Raw genomic sequence first — 22,870 nt, 5'->3', positions numbered from 1 at the left:
TTTATTTAACTAATTAGGTTTTCAAGTTTTGAAATGTAATTCAATTGTCTATTTATAGTTTTTAATCTGGGTAATAACTTTGTTTAATTTATTAATTCTAGTTATATGCTTTAGATTGCTACTTAACTTAGCCCACAGTCCTAATTTAACCCTATTTGTTTATCTTTATTTTTTATATATCAAGCAGCACCTCTTGCCCTGACCTCACCAAATTCCCACACTTGCCGATTTCCTTGCACACTGGTGAAATCTGCACTTATGTGAAGCTGCTTGTTGCTAATGCTGTTATTGTTAATTAATTTACTGTTTTACTTACCCCAACTGAAATTTAATTTTCAGGCTCTTAGTTTAAACCAATGCCCTAGCTTAGAGAAGAAAAAAAAAAGGCAAAAGAGAAATACTCACCAACCAGTCACTTACCTGTTTTCCTGTGATGTCACACTTGGATTTTTTCCCCCCTTTTTTTTCAAATTCTTGATCCGCTCTCTCTGCTGCTTCTGCTCTCAGGTCTCAGCACTTTATATCTCTCCTCTCACATCTACTTCCACTACCTCAGTCAGCGAGCATTCCCACTTCTGACCTTATGATGAAGGAATGGTCATTGATGAAGTAGCTGAAGGTGATATCAAACTAGGAAGGATTACAAACTACTTGGAATGGGTAGATCAAAGCCATAAAACCCTAGATAGATTGAGGAACTGGCAGGTGTCCTTTAATGAGGTTAAAGGTAAAGTCATGTGATTGGGCAAGAATAGTAAACAGTTATAACATAAACTATATGGCCACAACACAACTTCTATTCAGAAACTTACATTAGGTTCGACAAGATAAGAATAACATTTTATTTGAATTGATTCAATTACCTCTATTTTGCACTTGTTTTTTGGGTGTAATTATGAGGAAAAATAGATGCAGCGCCATAATGCCTATTTTGCTCTTGTTTTGTGGTGCAATAGGATGCTCTTATAAAGCATACAAGACAATACAGATGCTTCCATTCCAGGCTCAAAAGCTGCAAAGGTAACAGTGTGACTTCAGCATTACAGTTAGGAAAATTCATTTTCATTCATCCAAATATCCTCGATAAATTGTAACTTTCATTAGAAGACAGAGGGCCAGCTGGATCAATAGGGAGTGCAGGAGGGCATGCCAGGAGCTTCATCAGACAGACCTAAAAATGAGGTGTCAGCCTGGCGAAGCTACAACGCAGGACAACTTGCATGCCAAACAGCGGAAGAAGCATGCAATAGCTAGGGCTAAGTGATCCTACAACCAACGGATCGGATCTAAGCTCTGCAGTCCTGCCACAAATATTCATGAATGGTAGTGGCCAATTAAACAACTAACAGGAGGAGCTCCACAAATATCCCCATCCTCAACAATAGGGGAGCCCAATACATCAGTCCAAAAGACAAGGCTGAAGCATTTGCATCCATCTTCAGTCAAAAGTACAAAGTGGATGATCCATCTCAGCCTCCTCTTGAGGTCTGCAGCATCACAGGTGCGATTCTTCAGGGAATCCGACTCATTCCACGTGATATCAAGAAATGGCTGAAGGCGCCAAATACTGCAAAGGCTATGGGCCCTGACAGCATTCTGGCAATAGTCCTGAAGGTTTGTGCTCCAGAACATGCCACGCCGCTAGCCAAGCTGTTCCAGTACAGCTACAACACTGGCATCTACCCAGCAATGTGGAAAATTGCCTGGGTATGTCCTGTCCACAAAAAGCCAGACAAATCCAACCTGGCTAATTACTGCCTAATAAGTCTACTCTCGATTATCAGCAAAATCGTGGATTGGGTCTGGACAGTGCTATCAAGCAGCACTTGCTCAGCAATAACCTGTTCACTGATGCTCAGTTTAAGTTCCACCAGAGCCACTCACCTCCTGACTTCATGACAGCCTTGGTCCAAACATGGACAAAAGAGCTGAACTCAAGAGGTGAGGTGAGAGCGACTGCCCTTAACATCAAGGCAGCATTTGACGGGGTATGGCATCAAGGAGCCCTAGCAAAACTGGCGTCAATGGGAGCCAGGGGGAAGACTTTCCACTGGTTGGAGTCATACCTATAACAAAGGAAGATGGTTGTGGTTGTTAGAGGTCAATCATCTCAGTCCCAGGACATCATTGCAGAAGTTCCTTCGGATAGTGTCCTCGATGCAGCTATCTTCAACTGCTTCATCAATGACCTTTTCTCCATCATAATGTTAGAAGTGGGGATGCTCGCTAATGATTGCACAATGTTCATCCTGAAGCAGCCTGGGTCCAGATGCAGCAAGACCTGGCCAACTTTCAGACTTGGGCTGCTAAGTGGCAGGTAACATTCATGCCACACAAGTGTCAGGCAAGAGAGAATCTAACCATCTCCCCTTGATGTTCAATGGCATTACCATTGCTGAATCCCCCACTCCCTTCCTAACAGCACTGTGGGTGTACCTCCCCCACATGAACTGCAGTGGTTCAAGAAGGCAGCTCACTGCCACTTCTCAAGGGCAATTAGGGATGGACAATAAATGCTGGCCTAGCCAGCGATGATCGCATCCCGTGAATGAATGAAAGGAAAACTATCAACATCCTTGGGGCTACCATTGACCAGAAACTGAACTGGACCAGCCACATAAATGCTGTGGCTGCAAGAGCAGGTCAAAGGCTGGGGATTCTGCAGTGAGTAACTCACCTCCTGACTCCCCAGTGCTTGTCCACCATCTACAAGGCACAAGTCAGGAGTGTCATGGAATACCCTCCACTTGCCTGGATGGGTGCAGTTCCAACAGCACTCAAGGAGCTCAACAACATCCAAGACAAAGCATCCCTCTTGCTTGTCACCCCATCCACCACCTCCAACATTCACTATGTACCATCTACAAGATGCACTGCAGCAATTCACCAAGGCTCCTTAGACAGCACCTTCCAAACTCACAACAGCTACGAATGACAAAGGCAGCAGATGCATGGGAGCACCACCACTACGTACAAGTTCCCCTCCAAGCCGCACCTCATCGTGACTTGGAACTATATCACCGATCCTTCTCTTTCACTGGGTCACAATCCATTGTAAATTGCCCCCAGTGTAGGTAGGTGGTAGGAGAATGGTGGGGATGTGGTAGAGAATGTAGGATTAATGTAGGATTATTATAAATGGGTGGCTGTTGGTCGGCACAGACTCGGTGGGCCGAAGGGCCTGTTTCAGTGCTGTATCTCTAAATAAATAATAAATAAATAAACTCCCATCCTAACAGCACTGTTGGTGTACCTACACCCCAAGGACTACAGTGATTCAAGAAGGAAGCTCACCACCACCACCTACTCAAGGGCAATTAGGAATGGGCAATAAATGCTGGCCGAGCTAGCATTAATAAACAAAATAAACAAAACAAAATAAACAAAACAAATAAAGTAAAAAGGGCCTCCTTCTGTGCTGCAATGACTCAATGACTCTGTCACTCTGGGAGGGTGAGCAGCATTTTTTTAAGGAGAACATTACAGTGCTGGAGAGAGAAGATGTCCTGGAGCAGTCAAGGACAGAATCTACTTGGTTGGAGCTTGGAAAAAATAGACGTACCATTTCATTGCTGGGTGTATTCTATATGACACCAAATAGTGGGAAACATATTGAGGAACAAATTTGCAGGGAAGTTACAGAGACATACAAGATTTACAGTGTATTTATAATGGGAAATATTAACTATCGGAACACAGATTGGGATAGTAATAGTTTAAAGGGCAGAGGGACAAGAGTTTCTAGAATATTCAGGAAAAGTTTCTACATCAGTATGTTTACAGTCTAATGAGGAAGGAGGCATTTCTGCATCTGGTTCTGGGAATGAGGTGGATCCAGTTGATCAAGTCTCAGTAGGGGAATATTTAGGGAAGAGTGATCATAAGGTTTAGATTGGCTATGAGAAAGGACAAGGAGCATTCCAGAGTAAAAATAGTTAGTTGTTTGGTGGTACAGGACTTAAGTATTGCTGAAAATAGAGATATGTTGCCGAAGCTTTTTGTCTTGCGCTCATCGGGACAATCCGCAAGAATACCAATGTAAGGGAAAACAACAACTTTATACTGTATGAGAAGATAGTGCTGATTGGTTGGCAGAATCACAGAATCACAGAATAATACAGTGCAGAAGAGGCCCTTCGACCTATCGAGTCTGCACCGATGCATTAAAGACACCTGACTTGTCTATCCAATCCCATTTGCCAGCACTTGGCCCATAGCCTTGAATGTTATGACGTGCTAAGTGCTCATCCAGGTACTTTTTAAAGGATGTGAGGCAACCCGCCTCTACCACCCTCCCAGGCAGGGCATTCCAGACCGTCACCACCCTCTGGGTAAAAAAGTTCTTCGGCAAATCCCCCTTAAATCTCCCGCCCCTCACCTTAAACTTGTGACCCCTCATAATTGACCCTTCAACTAAGGGGAACAGCTGCTCCCTATCCACCCTGTCCATGCCCCTCATAATCTTGTACACCTCGATCAGGTCACCCCTCAGTCTTCTCTGCTCCAGCGAAAACAACCCAAGCCTATCCAACCTCTCTTCATAGCTTAAATGTTCCATCCCAGGCAACATCCTGGTGAATCGCCTCTGCACCCCCTCCAATGCAATCACATCCTTCCTATAATGTGGTGACCAGAATTGCACACAGTACTCCAGCTGTGGCCTTACCAAAGTTTTGTACAACTCAGAACTTTGGAGTTTTTAAACTCTTCGAAGAGAATCAATTCTCATAGGTTCTCTTATGTAGTTTCTATCTTTAACGCCCGTATCCAATGGTCAAAAGTAATTTGCTTCACCCTCTCAAATTCTAATATGTCTGCCCAGCCAATCTCCAAAAGTTCCTAAACTTCTGACGGTAAGCTTCAGGGACTAACTCATGCACAGCGAGAATAGCCTTTTTTGCCATCACATAATCTGCAGAAGCCTCTTTGGGAAGCATGGTGTCAACTTTATGAGCTGCCCTACAGAAGCAGTTTCCAGCTCTCTTTTGGCCATTTAATCTGTTTGGCTATTTTTTCGAAAGATATGAAAAATGCCTTTACATCCCTCTCCTCGATCTTCGGAAAAGCCTCTATAAATTGAAACAACTTTTCGCTGGGTCTTGAGCTAAATTCAGATTCTTTGTGTCCCGAATTTTCACTGGATTTAAGACTAGCACTTTGTCTTAGTTCCATCTATTTTAACTTAAATTCCCTCTCTTCTCTTTCACTTTCTCTCTGAAGTTCAAGTTTTCTTATTGCTACTGCTTTTTCTTTTTCCCTTTCATCTTTTTCCAATTCAAGTTTTCTTAATTCCTTTTCAGCCTCAAGTTTTTTCATTTCCAACCGAATCCTAGCCAATACTACTGCATCACTCTCTGACCCACTACTATCTTGTTCCTCATATTCCCCTTCTTCTTCTTCTTCTTCTAATACCATATGTCTAACTATTATGTCAATTATCTCTGCTTTTTTGACACCTAAATTCAATTCTAACCCCACTTTTGCCGCCAATTCTTACATTTTTTTCTTAGTTAAAGTTATGAAGTCACTCAGGGAAACATCCTGCCTTACCAAAAGCTCTGCTGCAACTGCTAATGCTATTACTATGGTATAGACTGTGCCTTATTGCACAAGAGACCTGGTTCCTTTTATTTCTTTGTAATTGGTGTTCAACTTAGATCCCAACAATCAAGATTAAAATTAATATTATTCCAGACGTGAGCTCTCCAAATTGGTCTGATTCTGATCCTAGAATTGAGCCGCCTAATTAAAATGTGATTGAATCACGAACGAGCCCCCAATTAATATGTGATGGCACGATCGTTCAAGACAAAGCCTTCTGACTGCGGTGAGAGCAATGCACTGTCAGTTCAGTCCCATCGCTCCACAGGTCGCATGATACATATCTTTAAGCGTTCAAAATCAAAGAAAGCCACAGCTGAATTGAACTAATCTTTCTTTTCTTTGGCCTCCTTATCTCGAGAGACAATGGATAAGCGCCTGGAGGTGGTCAGTGGTTTGTGAAGCAGCGCCTGGAGTGGCTATAAAGGCCAATTCTAGAATGACAGGCTCTTCCACAGGTGCTGCAGAGAAATTTGTTTGTCGGGGCTGTTATACAGTTGGCTCTCCCCTTGCGCATCTGTCTTTTTTCCTGCCAACTACTAAGTCTCTTCGACTCGCCACACTTTAACCCCGTCTTTATGGCTGCCCGCCAGCTCTGGCGAACGCTGGCAACTGACTCCCACGACTTGTGATCAATGTCGCAGGATTTCATGTCGCGTTTGCAGACGTCTTTAAAGCGGAGACATGGACGGCCGGTGGGTCTGATACCAGTGGTGAGCTCGCTGTACAATGTGTCTTTGGGGATCCTGCCATCTTCCATGCGGCTCACATGGCCAAGCCATCTCAAGCGCCACTGACTCAGTAGTGTGTATAAGCTGGGGATGTTGGCCGCTTCGAGGACTTCTGCGTTGGAGATACGGTCCTGCCATCTGATGCCAAGTATTCTCCGGAGGCAGCGAAGGTGGAATGAATTGAGACATCGCTCTTGGCTGACATACGTTGTCCAGGCCTCGCTGCCATAGAGCAAGGTACTGAGGACACAGGCCTGATACACTCGGACTTTTGTGTTCCGTGTCAGTGCGCCATTTTCCCACACTCTCTTGGCCAGTCTGGACATAGTAGTGGAAGCCTTTCCCATGCGCTTGTTGATTTTTGCATCTAGAGACAAGTTACTGGTGATAGTTGAGCCTAGGTAGGTGAACTCTTGAACCACTTCCAGAGCGTGGTCGCCAATATTGATGGATGGAGCATTTCTGACGTCCTGCCCCATGATGTTCGTTTTCTTGAGGCTGATGGTTAGGCCAAATTCATTGCAGGCAGCCGCAAACCTGTCGATGAGAGTCTGCAGGCACTCTTCAGTGTGAGATGTTAAAGCAGCATCGTCAGCAAAGAGGAGTTCCCTAATGAGGACGTTCAGTATTTTGGTCTTCGCTCTTAGACGGGCAAGGTTGAACAACCTGCCCCCTGATCTTGTGTGGAGGAAAATTCCTTCTTCAGAGGATTTGAACGCATGTAAAAGCAGCAGGGAGAAGAAGATTCCAAAAAGTGTAGGTGCGAGAACACAGCCCTGTTTCACGCCACTCAGGATAGGAAAGAGCTCTGATGAGGAGCCACCATGATGAATTGTGCCTTTCATATTGTCATGGAATGAGGTGATGATACTTAGTAGCTTTGGTGGGCATCCAATCGTTTCCAGTAGTCTGAAGAGACCACGTCTGCTGAGAGGTCAAAGGCTTTGGTGAGATCAATGAAAGCAATGTAGAGGGGCATCTGTTGTTCACGGCATTTCTCCTGCATCTGATGAAGGGAGAACAGCATGTCAACGGTCGATCTCTCTGCACGAAAGCCACACTGTACTAGAACTAATCTAGTAACCCCGCAATGAGGCGAACCAAACCAGATATCAACAAATTAACTGTTTATTAAAAAAAACTAAAATCTTAAACACTACTAAGATAAACCAATATCTAAAGACCTTATAGAAACATAGAAAATGGATGCAGAAGTAGGCCATTCGGCCATTTGAGCCTGCTCCGCCATTCATTATGATCATGGCTGATCACCCAACTCAGTAACCTGTTCCTGCTTTCGTCCCATATCCTTTGATCCCTTTCACCCAGAGAACTATATCGAACTCCTTCTTGAAAACATACATACAATGTTTTGGCCTCAACTGCTTTCTGTGGTAGCGAATTCCACAGGCTCACCACTCACTGGGTGAAGTAATTTCTCCTCATCTCAGTCTTGCAAGGTTTACCCCATATCGTTAGGCTATGACCCCTGGTTCTGACTCCTCCACCATCGGGAACATCCTTCCTGCATCTACCCTGTCAAGTCCTGTCAGAATTTTATAGGTTTCTATGAGATTCCTCCCTCACTCTTCTGAACTCCAGCGAATATAATCCTAACCAACTCAATCTCTCCTCATACACCAGTCCCGCCATCCCAGGACTGAGTCATATAAACCTTCGCTGCAGTCCCTCGATAGCAAGAACATCCTTCCTCAGATAAGGAGACCAAAACTGCACACAATATTCTAGGTGTGGCCTCACCAAGGCCCTGTATAATTGCAGCAAGACAACCCTGCTCCTGTACTCGAATCCTCCTGCTATAAATGGCCAACATACCATTTGCCTTTTTTACCGCCTGTTGCACCTGCATGCTTACCTTCAGCGACTGGTGTACGAGAACACCCAGGTCTCGTTGCATATTTTTTAAATTTCCAAAGTATACTTTATTCATAAAAACCTGTAAAAAATACATTAACAAACAGTTTCAAACAGCACCAAGTCAAAAATTACAAACATTGTAAAGGTGATCAGTTTCCTTCAATACAATCATGAGTTGCCTCACAACCCTTCCATTTCATTTGTTATGCCATATACATTTTTGCATTTTACAGCACATGTAATTTTCCCGATACAGCCCGAGGGGTTTCCCATGGATGCAGCCCCTCCATTCAGCTTGGTGGGGGGACCTTACACAGTGGTCTTTCCCCATTGAACCTTTGCTGCAGCTGCCCCAAGCTTTAGTGCGTTCCGCAGCACGTAGTCCTGGACCTTGGAATGTGCCAGTCTGCAACATTCGGTCATGGACATCTCTTTGCGCTGGAAGACCAGCAGGTTTCGGTCAGACCAAAGGGCGTCTTTCACCGAATTGATAGTCCTCCAGCAGCAGTTGATGTTTGTCTTGGTGTGCGTCCCTGGGAACAGCCTATAGAGCACAGACTCCTGTGTTACAGAGCAGCTTGGGATGAAACTCGACAAAAACCACTGTATCTCTTTCCACACCTGCTTTGCAAAGACACATTCCAGAAGGAGGTGGGAAACCGTCTCTTCCCCACTACAGCCGCCGTGAGGGCATTGTGCGGAGGGGGTGAGACTTCGGGCGTGCAGGAAGGATCTGACGAGGAGGGCTCTTCTCACCACCAGCCAAGCTACATCTTGGTGCTTGTTTGAAAGTTCTGGTGATGAGGCATTCCGCCAAATGACTTTGGCGATCTGCTCGGGGAACCATCCGACAAGATCCACCGTCACAAAGAACAAAGAACAGATCAGCACAGGAACAGGCCATTCGGCCCTCCAAGCCTGCGTCGATCTTGATGCCTGCCTAAACTAAAACCTTCCGCACTTCCGGGGACCGTATCCCTCTATTCCCATCCTATTCATGTATTTGTCAAGATGCCTCTTAAACGTCGCTATCGTACCTGCTTCCACCACCTCCCCCGGCAGCAAGTCCCAGACACTCACCACCCTCTGTGCAAAGAATGTGCCTCGCACATCCCCTCTAAACTTTGCCCCTCTCACCTTAAACCTCTGTCCCCTAGTAACTGACTTTTCCACCCTAGGAAAAAGCTTCTGACTATCCACTCTGACCATGCCGCTCATAACTTTGCAAACCTTTATCATGTAGCTCCTCCACCTCCGTCGTTCCAGTGAAAACAATCCGAGTTTATCCATCGTCTCCTCATAGCTAATGCCCTCCAGACCAGGCAACATCCTGGTAAACCTCTTCTGTACCCTCTCCAAAGCCTCCATGTCCTTCTGGTAGTGTGACGATCAGAATTGCACGCAATATTCTAAGTGTAGCCTAACTAAAGTTTTGTCCAGCTGCAGCGTGACTTGCCAATTTTTATCCTCTATGCCCCGACCGATGAAGGTTCTATGCCTTCTTGACTACCTTATCCACCTGCGTTGCTACTTTCAGTGACCTGTGGACCTGTACGCCCAGAACTCTCTGCCTGTCAATACTCCTAACTTCTGCCATTTACTGTAAACTTCCCACCTGCATTAGACCTTCCAAAATGCATTACCTCACATTTGTCTGGATTAAACTCCATCTGCCATTTCTCCGCCCAAGTCTCCAACCGATCTAATTCCTGCTGTTTTCTCTGACAATCCTCATCACTTTCCACAACTCCATCAACTTTTGTGTCCTCCGCAAACTTACTGATCAGACCAGCTACATTTTCCTCCAAATCATTTATATATACGACAAACAGCAAATGTCCCAGCACTGATCCCTGCGGAACACCACCAGTCACATCCCTCCACTCAGAAAAGCACCCTTCCACTGCTACCCTCTGTCTTCCATGACTGAGCCAGTTCTGTATCCATCTTGCCAGCTCACCTCTGATCCCATGTGACTTCACCTTTTGTACCAGTCTGCCATGAGGGACCTTGTCAAAGACTTTACTGAAGTTCATTTAGATAACATCCACTGCCCTTTCTTCATCAATCATCTTCGTCACTTCCTCACAAAACTCAATCAAATTAGTGAGATGGGACCTCCCCTTCACAAAACCATGCTGCCTCTCGCTAATAAGTTTGTTTGTTTCCAAATGGGAGTAAATCCTGTCCCGAAGAATCCTCTCTAATAATTTCCCTATCACTGGCGTAAGGCTCAACGGCCTATAATTTCCTGGATTATCCTTGCCACCCTTCTTAAACAAAGGAGCAACATTGGCTATTCTCCAGTCCTCTGGGACCTCAACTGTAGCCAATGAGGATGCAAAGATTTCTGTCAAGACCCCAGCAATTTCTTCCCTTGCCTCCCTCAGTATTCTGGGGCAGATCCCATCAGGCCCTGGGGACTTATCTACCTTAATGCTTTGCAAGACACCCAACACCTCCTCCTTTTTGATAATGAGATGACTGAGACTATCTACACTCCCTTCCCTAGACTCATCATCCACCAAGTCCTTCTCTTTGGTGAATACTGATGCAAAGTACTCATTTAGTACCTCGCCCATTTCCTCTGGCTCCACACATAGATTCCCTTCTCTGTCCTTGAGTGGGCCAACCCTTTCCCTGGCTACCCTCTTGCTCTTTATATAAGTATAAAAAGCCTTGGGATTTTCCTTAATCCTGTTTACCAATGACTTTTCATGACCCCTTTTCGCCCTCCTAACTCCTTGCTTAAGTTACTTCCTACTGTCTTTATATTCCTCAAGGGATTCGTCTGTTCCTAGCCTTCCAGCCCTTATGAATGCTTCCTTTTTCTTTTTGACAAGGCTCACAATGCCCACGTTATCCAAGGTTCCCGAAACTTGCCAAACTTATCCTTCTTCCTCACAGGAATATGCTGGTCCTGGATTCTAATCAACTGCCGTTTGAAAGACTCCCACATGTCAGATGTTGATTTGCCCTCAAACTGCCGCCCCCAATCTAAATTCTTCAGTTCCTGCCTAATATTCTTATAATTAGCCTTCCCCCAATTTAGCACCTTCACCCGAGGACGACTCTTATCCTTATCCACAAGTACCTTAAAACATTTGAAATTATGGTCACTGTTCCCGAAATGTTCCCCTACTGAAACGTCGACCACCTGGCCAGGCTCATTCCCCAATACCAGGTCTAGTCTGATCCCATGCCTAGTTGGACTATCTACATATTGTTTCAAGAAGCCCTCCTGGATGCTCCTTACAAATTCTGCCCCATCCAAGCCCCTGGCACTAAGTGAGTCCTAGTCAATATAGGGGAAGTTACCTTTACCCTGTTACCTTTACATCTTTCCAAAATCTGTCTACATATCTGCTCCTCTACCTCCCGCTGACTGTTGGGAGGCCTGTAGAAAACCCCCAACATCGTGACTGCACCCTTCTTATTCCTGAGCTCCACCCATATTGCCTCGCTGCATGACCCCTCCGAGATGTCCTCCCGCAGTACAGCTGTTGATATTCTCCTTAACCAGTAATGAAACTCCCCCACCCCTTTTACATCCCCCTTTATCCCGCCTGAAGCTTCTAAATCCTGGAACATTTCGCTGCCAATTCTATCGTTCCCTCAACCAAGTCTCTGTAATAGCAACAACATCATAGTTCCAAGTACTAATCCAAGCTCTAAGTTCATCTGACTTACCTGTTATACTTCTTGCATTGAAACAAATGCACATCATTCCACCAGTCCCGCTGTGCTCCGCAACATCTCCTTGCCTGCTCTTCCTCTTAGTCTTACTGGCCTTATTTATTATGTCCTCCTCATTTACTTCACTAGCTGTCCTACTGCTCTGGTTCCCACACCCCCCGCCACACTAGTTTAAACCCTCCAGAGTGACGCTCGCAAACCTCGCAGCCAGGATATTTGAGCCCCTCCAGTTTAGATGCAACCTGTCCTTCTTGTACAGGTCCCATCTGTCCCTGAAGAGATCCCAATGGTCCAGATATCTGAAACCCTCCCTTCTTCACCAGCTGTTCAGCCACGTGTTTAGCTGCACTATCTTCCTATTTCTAGCCTCACTGACACGTGGCACAGGGAGTAATCCCGCGATTACAACCCTAGAGGTCCTGTCTTTTAACTTTCTGCCTAACTCCCTAAACTCCTCCTGCAGGACCTCGTCACTCTTCCTGCCTATGTTGTTGGTACCGATGTGTACCACAACCTCTGGCTGTTTACCCTCCCCCTTCAGAATGCCCCCTGTCCGTTCAGAGACATCCTTGACCCTAGCACCAGGGAGGCAACATACCATCCTGGAGTCTCTTTCACGTCCACAGAAGCGCCTATCTGTGCCCCTGACTATAGAGTCCCCTATAACTATTGCTCTTCGGCGCTTTGTCCCTCCCTGCTGAACAACAGTGCCAGCCGTGGTGCCACTGCTCTGGCTGCTGCTGTTTTCCCCTGATCGGCCATCGCCCCCAGCAGTATCCAAAACTGTATACTTTTTCCTGTAGGATCTTGAGGACATTCCGTGCAGACCACTGTCTCGTTGCATATTCCCCTCTTTCAGTTTATAGCTGTTCAGATAATAATCTGCCTTCCTGTTTTTGCTACCAATGTGGATAACCTCACATTTATCCACATTATACTGCATCTGCCATGCATTTGCCCTCTCACTTTAACTTGTCCAAATCACCCTTAAGCCTCTTTGCATCCACCTCACAATTCACTCTCCCACCCAATTTTGTGCCATGTAACTTGTTTAAAAATTTCACTCCACTTTCGCATACATATACCCAAACTATCGGTAATTTGGTGTTTAATTGGCTGCTCGAAATAACAATAAAGTCTTTGCAGATTTATATTCCTGCCGAAATGGAATCTTCAATATAGAAGCTGTCCAAGGTTGCTTGAAGTCTTCGCAGTTGTCTGATGGAAAAATCAGGTTCTTCAATGGTGGGACATTCCGTTGTCTAGTTCAGCAGTTGAACTGTTGCTCTTCTTTCCAGCGATGAACAAAGCAGATCAACAAATAGCTTTTTTTAAGAATTAGCGTGGCTTCATTTTTCAGAATTCTAAGAGGGAATAATAAATAGGGTTTAAATAGACTGAGGGGGAGCTCTCCTCTTTCCTTCACATGCCAGAACTGTCTGTGACTTAACTATCTCTGAACAAGCAGTTTTCAAAGTCAAACGGCAACATTGTATGTCCAGTTCTCCCACTCTGTATGGCCGTATCCAGGGCAACCAAGATATACTTAACTTCTGAAGTTGGCTGCCTTAAACAAGTATTGATCTCTTACAGCCTTAAAGGCACAGCACATATTTCCCAAGGTGCAAAAAAAATATCATGGCAATATATAATAATCACCTGGAGTTGGGCATGATTTCAAAGTTAGCGGTTGAAACAATACCTGTAAGTATTGTGAACCGAATGCAGGATAGTGATAAATTTCAAGAGGACATCGACAGACTGATGGAATGGACAGAGAAGTGACAGCTGAAATTTAATGCAGAAAAATGTGAAGTGATTCATTTTGGCAGAGAGGACAAGAAGAGGTAATAAAAATAATGGGTATAATTCTAAAGTGGGTGCAGGAGCAGAGGGACCTGTGGATATATGTGCACTAATCATTGAAGGTTGCAGGGCAGGTTGAGAAAATGTTTAATGTAGCATACAGGATCCTGGGCTTCATACATGGGAACACAGAGTACTAAAGAAAGGAAGTTATGATAAACCTGTGCAAAACACTGATTCGGCATCAGCTGGAGTTTTGCTTCCCATTCAGGGCACCATACTTTGGGAAGGATGTGAAGGCATTAGAGGACGTGCAAAAAAGATTCACAAGAATGGTTCAAGGGTTGAGGAGCTTCAGTTACATGGATAGAATGGAGAAGTGAAGATTCAGTGGAGATTTGATAGAGCTGCTTAAAATAATGAGTAGTCTGGACAGAGTGGATAGAGAGAAATTGTTTCAATTGGCAGAAAGATCGGGAACCAGAGGACACCAATTTAAGATGATTGGCAAAAGAAGCAAAAGAGATGAGGAAATTTTTTTTATGCCGCGCGTGGTTAGGATCTGGAATGCATTGCCTTAGAGTGTGGCAGAGGCAGATTAAGTCAAGACCTTCAATAGAGAATTGGATAATTATCTGAAAAGAAAAGATTTGCAGGGCTACGGGGAAAAGGCAGGGGATTGGCAGCAGGTGAGTTGCTCTTGCAAAGAGCCGTCATGGACACAACAGACCGAATGGCCTGCTTCAGTGCTGTAACTATTCTATGATTCTGTGAATTATATGTAATGATGGAAAATAAAATACATTTGGATGGATATTTATATTTACTGCATGTCTGTAAAAAAATTTGGGTGGAGCGCACTGTAACATCCGATTTTCCTTTCATTTAAATTAATAGAAGGGAAATAAGGTGGGCCCATTACATCTATGTAAATTTCCCTGCTCAACTTTCCTCTCTATACTCTGCCTAGGTAATCCTTTCAGAGAAGGTAGTAAAGGTAAAAATCTTTATTTACTCTGATGTTCACCCAAATTAGTAATGGATCCATTAAGGAATGTCATATCAAACAAGCATCTTCAGTTATCTTTCTGTCCAACCCATCTGTAAGTCCTTTTTTTCCTCTTTCCTGTCCTGCAGAATCCTGGATATGCAGGACGTCAAGAACTGCCAGAAAATCTAAAAATTCAATTTAGGACAGTAGCCATGATGGTGCCCGATAGACAGGTGAGAGAAATTGTTAAAATTATGAGATGTTACATATATTTCAAAAGAAAATTTTAAACAAAGTTTGAATTTAAGCCCATTGAATCGAGATGTACAGGTAAAAAGACAAACGTATTTATATAACTAAATATGTTGTAATTGTTTACTGGGACCAAATGTGCAAGTTCCAACAGGACAAAATTGAGCATGGATGTTGTGCGCAATCATAGAACAATACAGTACAAATGGAGACCATTCGGTGCATTGACTCTGCACCAGCATTTTCAAAGTGCAATCAGTTAGTTCCACCCACCCACCCGCTCCCCCACTCTTTCCACATATCCCTGCAGTTTTCTTTTTATTTTTCAACCATTTATCCAATTCTCTTTTGAAAGCTACTGGTGAATTGTATCCATCTCCATATCAGGTAATGCTTTTTCCAAATCCCAACAACTCATTGGGTAAAATGTTTTTCTTCCTATAGTAATTGACCTTCCAGTCATTGAAAAATGTTTCTCTTTATTTAGTCTATCTAAACCCTTCATGATTTTAAACACCTCCATCAAATGTTCTCTTAGCATTCTCTTCTCTGTGGAAAATAACCCCTGCTTCTCCAGTCTGTCAATGTAACTGCAATCCCTCATCCCTGGAGCCATTCTAATAAATCTCGTCTGTATCCTCACCAAAGCCGTCATGTTGTTCCTTAAGTGTGATGCCAGAATTAGACACGGTGGGAGGAAGTTTATCTGAACAGATCCATACACAGCAGGGTGGCTGGTAGTGAGTTGGGAACCTATTTACAGTTGAATAATTCAGCCATGGCATAAGCATTCTGCTTCCAGGTTTCCTGGCCGATCAGAGAGGGCAGGTGGATGATGTGCTGAATCTGTCCAAGATTTGTAAGTAAAGGGATCATGGCAGGGGTCAGAATGACTCATCTCTACATTGAGGAATATAATCTTAGTCTGCGTGTATTTCCTGTCTGAAATAAGCCTTCTTGCTGTATCATACTTTTGTGGCAACTTTTACCATTCTATATTCCAATGTACATGTTTAGAATGGAAATGGTCTTTGTAAGCTTAGGTTTCAGCAACCACAGGAATGGAACATAGATTTGGGAAGGCTCTGCCCTGGTCTCGGACTTACCTGGAGGTCTTGCTGCAGTATCTGAGGGATTGAAATGCGGCGATTTCCCAAGGAAGGGAGCCTCTCAACCAAGCAGGGTGGATTAAAGTGTCTGAGCTGTGAGCAGCAGGAGTGCGCTCCTTTGAACATGGATACCATACCCCAAGAGTTCAAGGACCTCATCAGGGTACGAAAGGTGAATGGAATAACACTGTCAGGTCCAAGCTCCACATTCGTACTGTTCGAACATTATCCTGCACTACACTCCTCAGTCCAATGCACCTTGCAGCACCACTCATTCTTCTCTTCAGGCCCCTCCTCACATCCCTATCTGAAAAGCCAATACTGACACTCACCCTCATCCTTGTGCATTCTCACAGCCAAGCCTCACAGTTACCCTCCACAAATTTTGTCATTCCCTCCTCTCCACACAATTGATTTCTCACTCACATTTCTTGCAGAAGAGAGCGCAGAACTCCAGGGAGAGGCAGAGAACTGATGGAGTGGGTTTGAGGGCCACTGGAAATGCATCTCCACCTGGCCCACTGGGAAGGAGGTCTTGTTCCAGGAAGCTGCCGATGTCAGCAGCAATCTGCAGTGAAAGCCTGAGCCTCCTGAGGCACTGGTGCTCACATATGTTGAGAGAGTTGATTATCTGCCTGTATACCCTGTGATGGGGGTATCTCCTTGGATCTCTGTGTCCATCCACTCTGTCCTGTGGAGTGGCATGTGGCTGAGGAGAAGGCAGCTAGTGCTGCTGCTGGTGTTGCTCCTGCTGCTCCTGGTGCTGTTGGTGTTGCTTATGCTGCTCATCTTCGTCTTCATAGGTTCAGGGCAGAGCTGTATAAGAACAAAGAAGGATGTTGTAGGTTACAGAGGGACATAGATAGGCTGCAGAGCTGGGCTGAGAGATGGTAAATGGAGTTTAATGCGGAAAAGTGTGAGGTGATTCACTTCGGAAGGAGTAACAGGTTTGCAGAATACTGGGCTAATGGGAAGATTCTTGGTAGTGTAGATGAGCAGAGAGATCTTGGTGTCCAGGTACATAAATCCCTGAACGTTCCCACCCAGGTTAATAGAGCTGTTAAGAAGGCATATGGTGTGTTAGCTTTTATTAGTAGGGGGATCGAGGTTAGGAGCCACGAGGTCATGCTGCAGTTGTACAAAACTCTGGTGCGGCCGCACCTGGAGTATTGCGTGCAGTTCTGGTCACCGCATTCTAGGAAGGATGTGGAAGCTTTGGAAAAGGTGCAGAGGAGATTTCCTAGGATGTTGCCTGGTATGGAGGGAAGGTCTTACGAGGAAAGGCTGAGGGACTTGAGGTTGTTTTCGTTAGAGAGAAGGAGGAGAAGAGGTGACTTAATAGAGACATATAAGATAATCAGAGGGTTGGACAGGGTGGATAGTGAGAGCCTTTTTCCTCGGATGGTGATGGCAAACACGAGGGGACATAGCTTTAAGTTGAGGGGTGATAGATATAGGACAGATGTCAGAGGTAGTTTCTTTACACAGAGAGTAGTAGGGGCGTGGAACGCCCTGCCTGCAACAGTAGTAGACTCGCCAACTTTAAGGGCATTTAAGTGGTCATTGGATAGACATATGGATGAAAATGGAATAGTGTAGGGCAGATGGTTTCACAGGTCGGTGCAACATCGAGGGCTGAAGGGCCTGTACTGCGCTGTAATGTTCTATGTTCTATGTTCTAAAGAACAGTACAGCACAGGAACAGGCCATTCGGCCCTCCAAGCCTGCGCCGATCTTGATGCCTGCCTAAACTAAAACCTTCTGCACTTCCAGGGACCGTATCCCTCTATTCCCATCCTATTCATGTATTTGTCAAGATGCCTCTGAAACATCACGATCGTACCTGCTTCCACCACCTCCCCCGGCAGCATGTTCCAGGCATTCACCACTCTCTGTGTAAAGAACTTGCCTCGCACACCCCCTCTAAACTTAGCCCCTCTCACCTTAAACCTATGTCCGCTAGTAACTGACTCTTCCACCCTGGGAAAAAGCTTCTGACTATCCACTCTGTCCATGCCGCTCATAACTTTGTAAACCTCTATCATGTCGCCCCTCCACCTCCGTCGTTCCAGTGAAAACAATCCGAATTTATCCAACGTCTCCTCATAGTTAATGCCCTCCAGACCAGGCAACATCCCAGTAAACCTCTTCTGTACCCTCTCCAAAGCCTCCACATCCTTCTGGTAGTGTGGTGACCAGAATTGCACACAATATTCTAAGTGTGGCCTAACTAAAGTTCTGTACAGTTGCAGCATGACTTGCCAATTTTTATACTCTATGCCCCGACCAATGAAGGCAAGCATGCCGTATGCCTTCTTGACTACCTTATCCACATGCATTGCCACTTTCAGTGACCTGTGGACCTGTACGCCCAGATCTCTCTGCCTGTCAATACTCCCAAGGGTTCTGCCATTTACTGTATACTTCCCACCTGCATTAGACCTTCCAAAACGCATTACCTCACATTTGTCCGGATTAAACTCCATCTGCCATTTCTCCGCCCAAGTCTCCAACCGATCTATATCCTGCTGTATCCTCTGACAATCCTCATCACTATCCGCAACTCCACCAAACCTTTGTGTCGTCCACAAACCGACTAATCAGACCAGCTACATTTTCCTCCAAATCATTGATATATACTACAAAGAGCAAAGGTCCCAGCACTGATCCCTACAGAACACCACTAGTCACATCCCTCCATTCAGAAAAGCACCCTTCCACTGCCACCCTCTGTCTCCTATGACTGAGCCAGTTCTGTATCCATCTTGCCAGCTCACCTCTGATCCCGTGTGACTTCACCTTTTGTACTAGTCTGCCATGAGGGACCTTGTCAAAGGCTTTATTGAAGTCCATATAGATAACATCCACTGCCCTTCCTTCATCAATCATCTTCGTCACTTCCTCAAAAAACTCAATCAAATTATTGAGACACGACCTCCCCTTCACAAAATCATGCTGCTGCCATGCTGCAGTGAGGGCTGAAAGCAGGGAAGTACAGATCAAGGTGAGTGAAATCCTGAGACATGAACTTCCAAGGAGTTGGAAGTCACCAGTCAAGCAGTGAAAGTACAGTCTCAGAAGAAGTACTGTGAGCACCACCTTATCACCTCGGTAGAGCTGCACCTATTTGGTTTCACTGTTTGAAGGTTTCCCAGCCTGTCAGTTTTACTGAAGAAGCAGTCCCCACCTTATTCTCATCTGGTTGATCCTGTCAAGTTCCACAAAGCTTAGGAAACCTGTGTGCTGGCTATTGAAAGCCGGAATGCAAGGTTACATCCTCAGTTAATTAGAGATTTCAACATTGAAATTACTTACCCACTTGCCTGCCAACCACCTGAGATAAATGCAGAATTGGGTGGGATCATGTTAGGTTCCCAACTCAATGCCACTTTTCAGGTCTTAAATGACCCCACCCCAACCACCACCCTGCCTCCTGCCTTTCCCTGCCCCGCCCTCCATGACACCCGCACTCAATTTCCCCCCGGCAGTTAAAATTCTGCCCAATACTCCAGTTGGGGCCGAACGAGTGTTTTATATATATTTAGCATAACTTTCTAGCTTTTATACTCTGTGCCTCTATTTATAAAGCCTGATTCCATATGCTTTATTAGCTGCTTTGTTAACCCATTCTGCCAACTTCAAAATTTGAGTACAAATACCTCCAAGTCTCTCTGTTCTTGCATCAACCACCTGTCCCACCGCCCCCGCAACTTCCCCCACCTTTAAAATTGTACCATTTAGCTTGTATTGCCTCTCCTCATTCTTTCTACTAAAATGTATCACCTCTCACTTTTTATACTGAATTTAATTTGCCATGTGCCCACCCTCTGCACTATGTCCTCTTCAAGTTGATTACTATCTTCCTCACTGTTACTGAGCCAGTCCAGGTTTTGTGTCCTCTGCCAGTTTGAAGATAGTGCTCTCTACCCTCAAATCTAAATCATTAATGTACATAAAAATCAGCAGTGGTCCTAGTAATTCCACTGGGCAATTCCACTGTATACCTCCCTCCAGTCTAAAAAACAGTCGTTCACCACAACTCACTGTTTTCTATGAAAGGTCACTGAGCTGAAACCTTAACTCTTCTTCTCTCTCCACAGATGCTGCCAGAGCTGTTGAGTATTTCCAGCATTTTTTGTTTTTATTTCAGATTTCCATCATCCTCAATATTTTGCTTTTATTTCACTGTTTTCCATCCCTTAACCAATTTTTGTATCTCTGTTACCACTGTCACTTTTATCCCATGGGCTTCAATTTTGCGAACAAGCATATTATGTGGTGTATCCTTGTGATTAGTCCTTGCCCCGCCCCCCCCACCTATTTGTCATCTACATGCTGCCTCTTGGTAGGATCATCTAAAGCCAGAGCATCAGGTTCCACATCCTCTCTTGAATCTTTCAGATCCTTCACTGTTTCTCAATTGCCAGACTTCTTGTCCAAAATCTGGTACTGGATGCGCAGAGGTTTCCTCCAGCTAAATATTAGGAAGAGCAAAGCCATTCACTCCCTGCCACAAGTTTCCTAGCCACCAACTCCACCTCTCCCCTTGACAACTGTCTGAGGCCAAACCAGATTGTTTGTGTCCTTGGTGTCATATTTGACTCTGAGATGATCTTCCGACCAAACATCTGTATCATCACAAAGCCCACCTACTTCCACTTTCATAACATTATTTTGCCCTGCCTCAGCTCATTTGCTGCTGAAAACCTCAGCCATGCCTTTGTTACCTCTAGACTTGACTAATCTAATGCGCTCCTGGCCACCCTCCTCATTCTACCCTCCATAAACTGGAGGTCATCCATTTCCTAACTTGTATTATGTTCACACATCATCGCTGAGTTACATTAGCTCCCAGTTATGCAATGTCTCGATTTTAAAATGCTCATTCGTGTTTTCAAACCCCTCCATCTTCTTGCCTCTCTATACTTCGTAATCTCTTCCATCTCCACAGCCTTCCGAGATATATTTGCAGTAAGGTAGGTGAATTAACCGCGCAAATAGATGTAAATGGACACGATATAGTTGCGATAACGGAGACATGGCTGCAGGGTGACCAAAGATGGGAACTGAACATCCAAGGGTATTCAGTATTTAGGAAGGACAGGCAAAAAGGGAAAGTAGTTGGAGCAGCATTGTTAGTAAAAGAGGAAATCAATACAATAGTGAGGAAGGATATTAGGTCAGAGAATCCTGATGTGGAATCTGTATGGGTGGAGCTAACAAACACCAAGGGGCAGAAAACGTTTGTGGATGTTGTATATAGACTCCCAATCAGCAGTGGCAATGTAGAGGATGGCATTAAACAGGAAATTAGAGACGCATGCAATAAGGGTGCAACTGTAATTATGGGTGACGTTAATCTACATATAGATTGGGCAAACCAAATTAGCAATAATACTGTAGAGGAAGAATTCCTGGAGTGCATACATGATGGTTTTTTTTTACCAATACGTTGAGGAACCAACTGGAGAACAGGCCATCCTAGACTGGGTATTGTATAATGAGAAAGGATTAGTTAACAATCTTGTTGTGCAGGGTCTGTTGGGGAAGAGCAACCATAACATGATAGAATTCTTCATTAAGATGGAGAGTGATAGAGTTGATTCCAAGACTAGGGTCCTGAATCTAAATAAAGGAAACTATGAAGGTATGAGGTGTGAGTTGGCTATGATAGATTGGGGAATGCTACTTAAAGGGTTGACAGTAGATAGGCAATGGCTAGCATTTAAAGAGCGCATGGATGAATTACAACAATTGTTCATTCCTGTCTGGCACAAAAATAAAACAGGAAGGGTGGCTCAACCGTGGCTTACAAAAGAAATTAGGGATAGTATTAGATCCAAGGAGGAGAAATATTAAATGACCAGAACAAGCAGCAAACCTAAGGACTGCGAGCAGTTTAGAATTCAGCAAAGGAGGACAAAGGGATTGATTAAGAAGGGGAAAATAGAGTATGAGAATAAGCTTGCAAAGAACATAAAAACTGACTGTCAAAAGGTTCTAAAGATATGTGAAGAGAAAAAGATTAGTGAAGACAAATGTGGCTCCCTGACAGTCAGAAACGGGGGAATTTATAATCGGGAACAAAGAAATGGCAGACCAATTAAATACATACTTTGGTTCTGTCTTCATAAAGGAGGACACAGATTACCTCCCAGAAATGTTGGGGAACGTAGGGTTTAGGGCGGCACAGTGGCGCAGTGGTTAGCACTGCAGCCTCACAGCTCCAGCAACCCGGGTTTGGTTCTGGGTACTGCCTGTGCGGAGTTTGCAAGTTCTCCCTGTGACCATGTGGGTTTCCTCCGGGTGTTCCAGTTTCCTCCCACATGCCAAAGACTTGCAGGCTGAAAGGTAAAATTGGCCATTGTAAAAATTGCCCCTAGTGTAGGTAGGTGGTCGGAGAATTGAGGGAAGGTGAGGATTTGAGAGGGAAAAAGGGATTCATGTAGGATTAGTATAAATGGGTGGTTGCTGGTCAGTGCAGACTCAGTGGGCCGAAGGGGCTGTTTCGGTGCTGTATCTCACAGCTCACACTTCCATCCAGCTTTGTGTCATCTGCAAACATGAATCATAAGATCATAAGAACTAGGAGCAGGAGTAGGCCTCACCAGTACCTTATACAGCTACAACATAACCTCTCTGCTTTTAAACTCAATCCCTTTAGCAATGAAGGACAAAATTCCACTTGCCTTCCTAATTACTTGCTGTACCTGCAGACCAACCTTCTGCGATTCATGCACAAGGACACCCAGGTCCCTCTACACAGCAGCATGCTGCAACCTTTTACCATTCAAGTAATAATCCTT

General features: G+C 44.7%; 1 protein-coding gene across 1 annotated transcript in view; it reads left to right on the top strand.

Annotated features, from left to right (window-relative positions):
- The window catches only part of LOC137367180 (dynein axonemal heavy chain 8-like), a 2,531,605-nt gene that overhangs the window by 1,266,209 nt on the left and 1,242,526 nt on the right, over positions 1-22,870 (top strand). The window contains exon 118 of the mRNA XM_068028616.1: positions 14,850-14,936. Within this exon, the coding sequence (XP_067884717.1) occupies positions 14,850-14,936 (87 nt within the window). The remainder of the gene's footprint in view (positions 1-14,849; positions 14,937-22,870) is intronic.

Source organism: Heterodontus francisci, chromosome 3, assembly GCF_036365525.1.
Source record: "Heterodontus francisci isolate sHetFra1 chromosome 3, sHetFra1.hap1, whole genome shotgun sequence".
Lineage (NCBI taxonomy): Eukaryota > Metazoa > Chordata > Chondrichthyes > Heterodontiformes > Heterodontidae > Heterodontus > Heterodontus francisci.
This window is presented reverse-complemented; position numbering and strand designations above follow the sequence as displayed.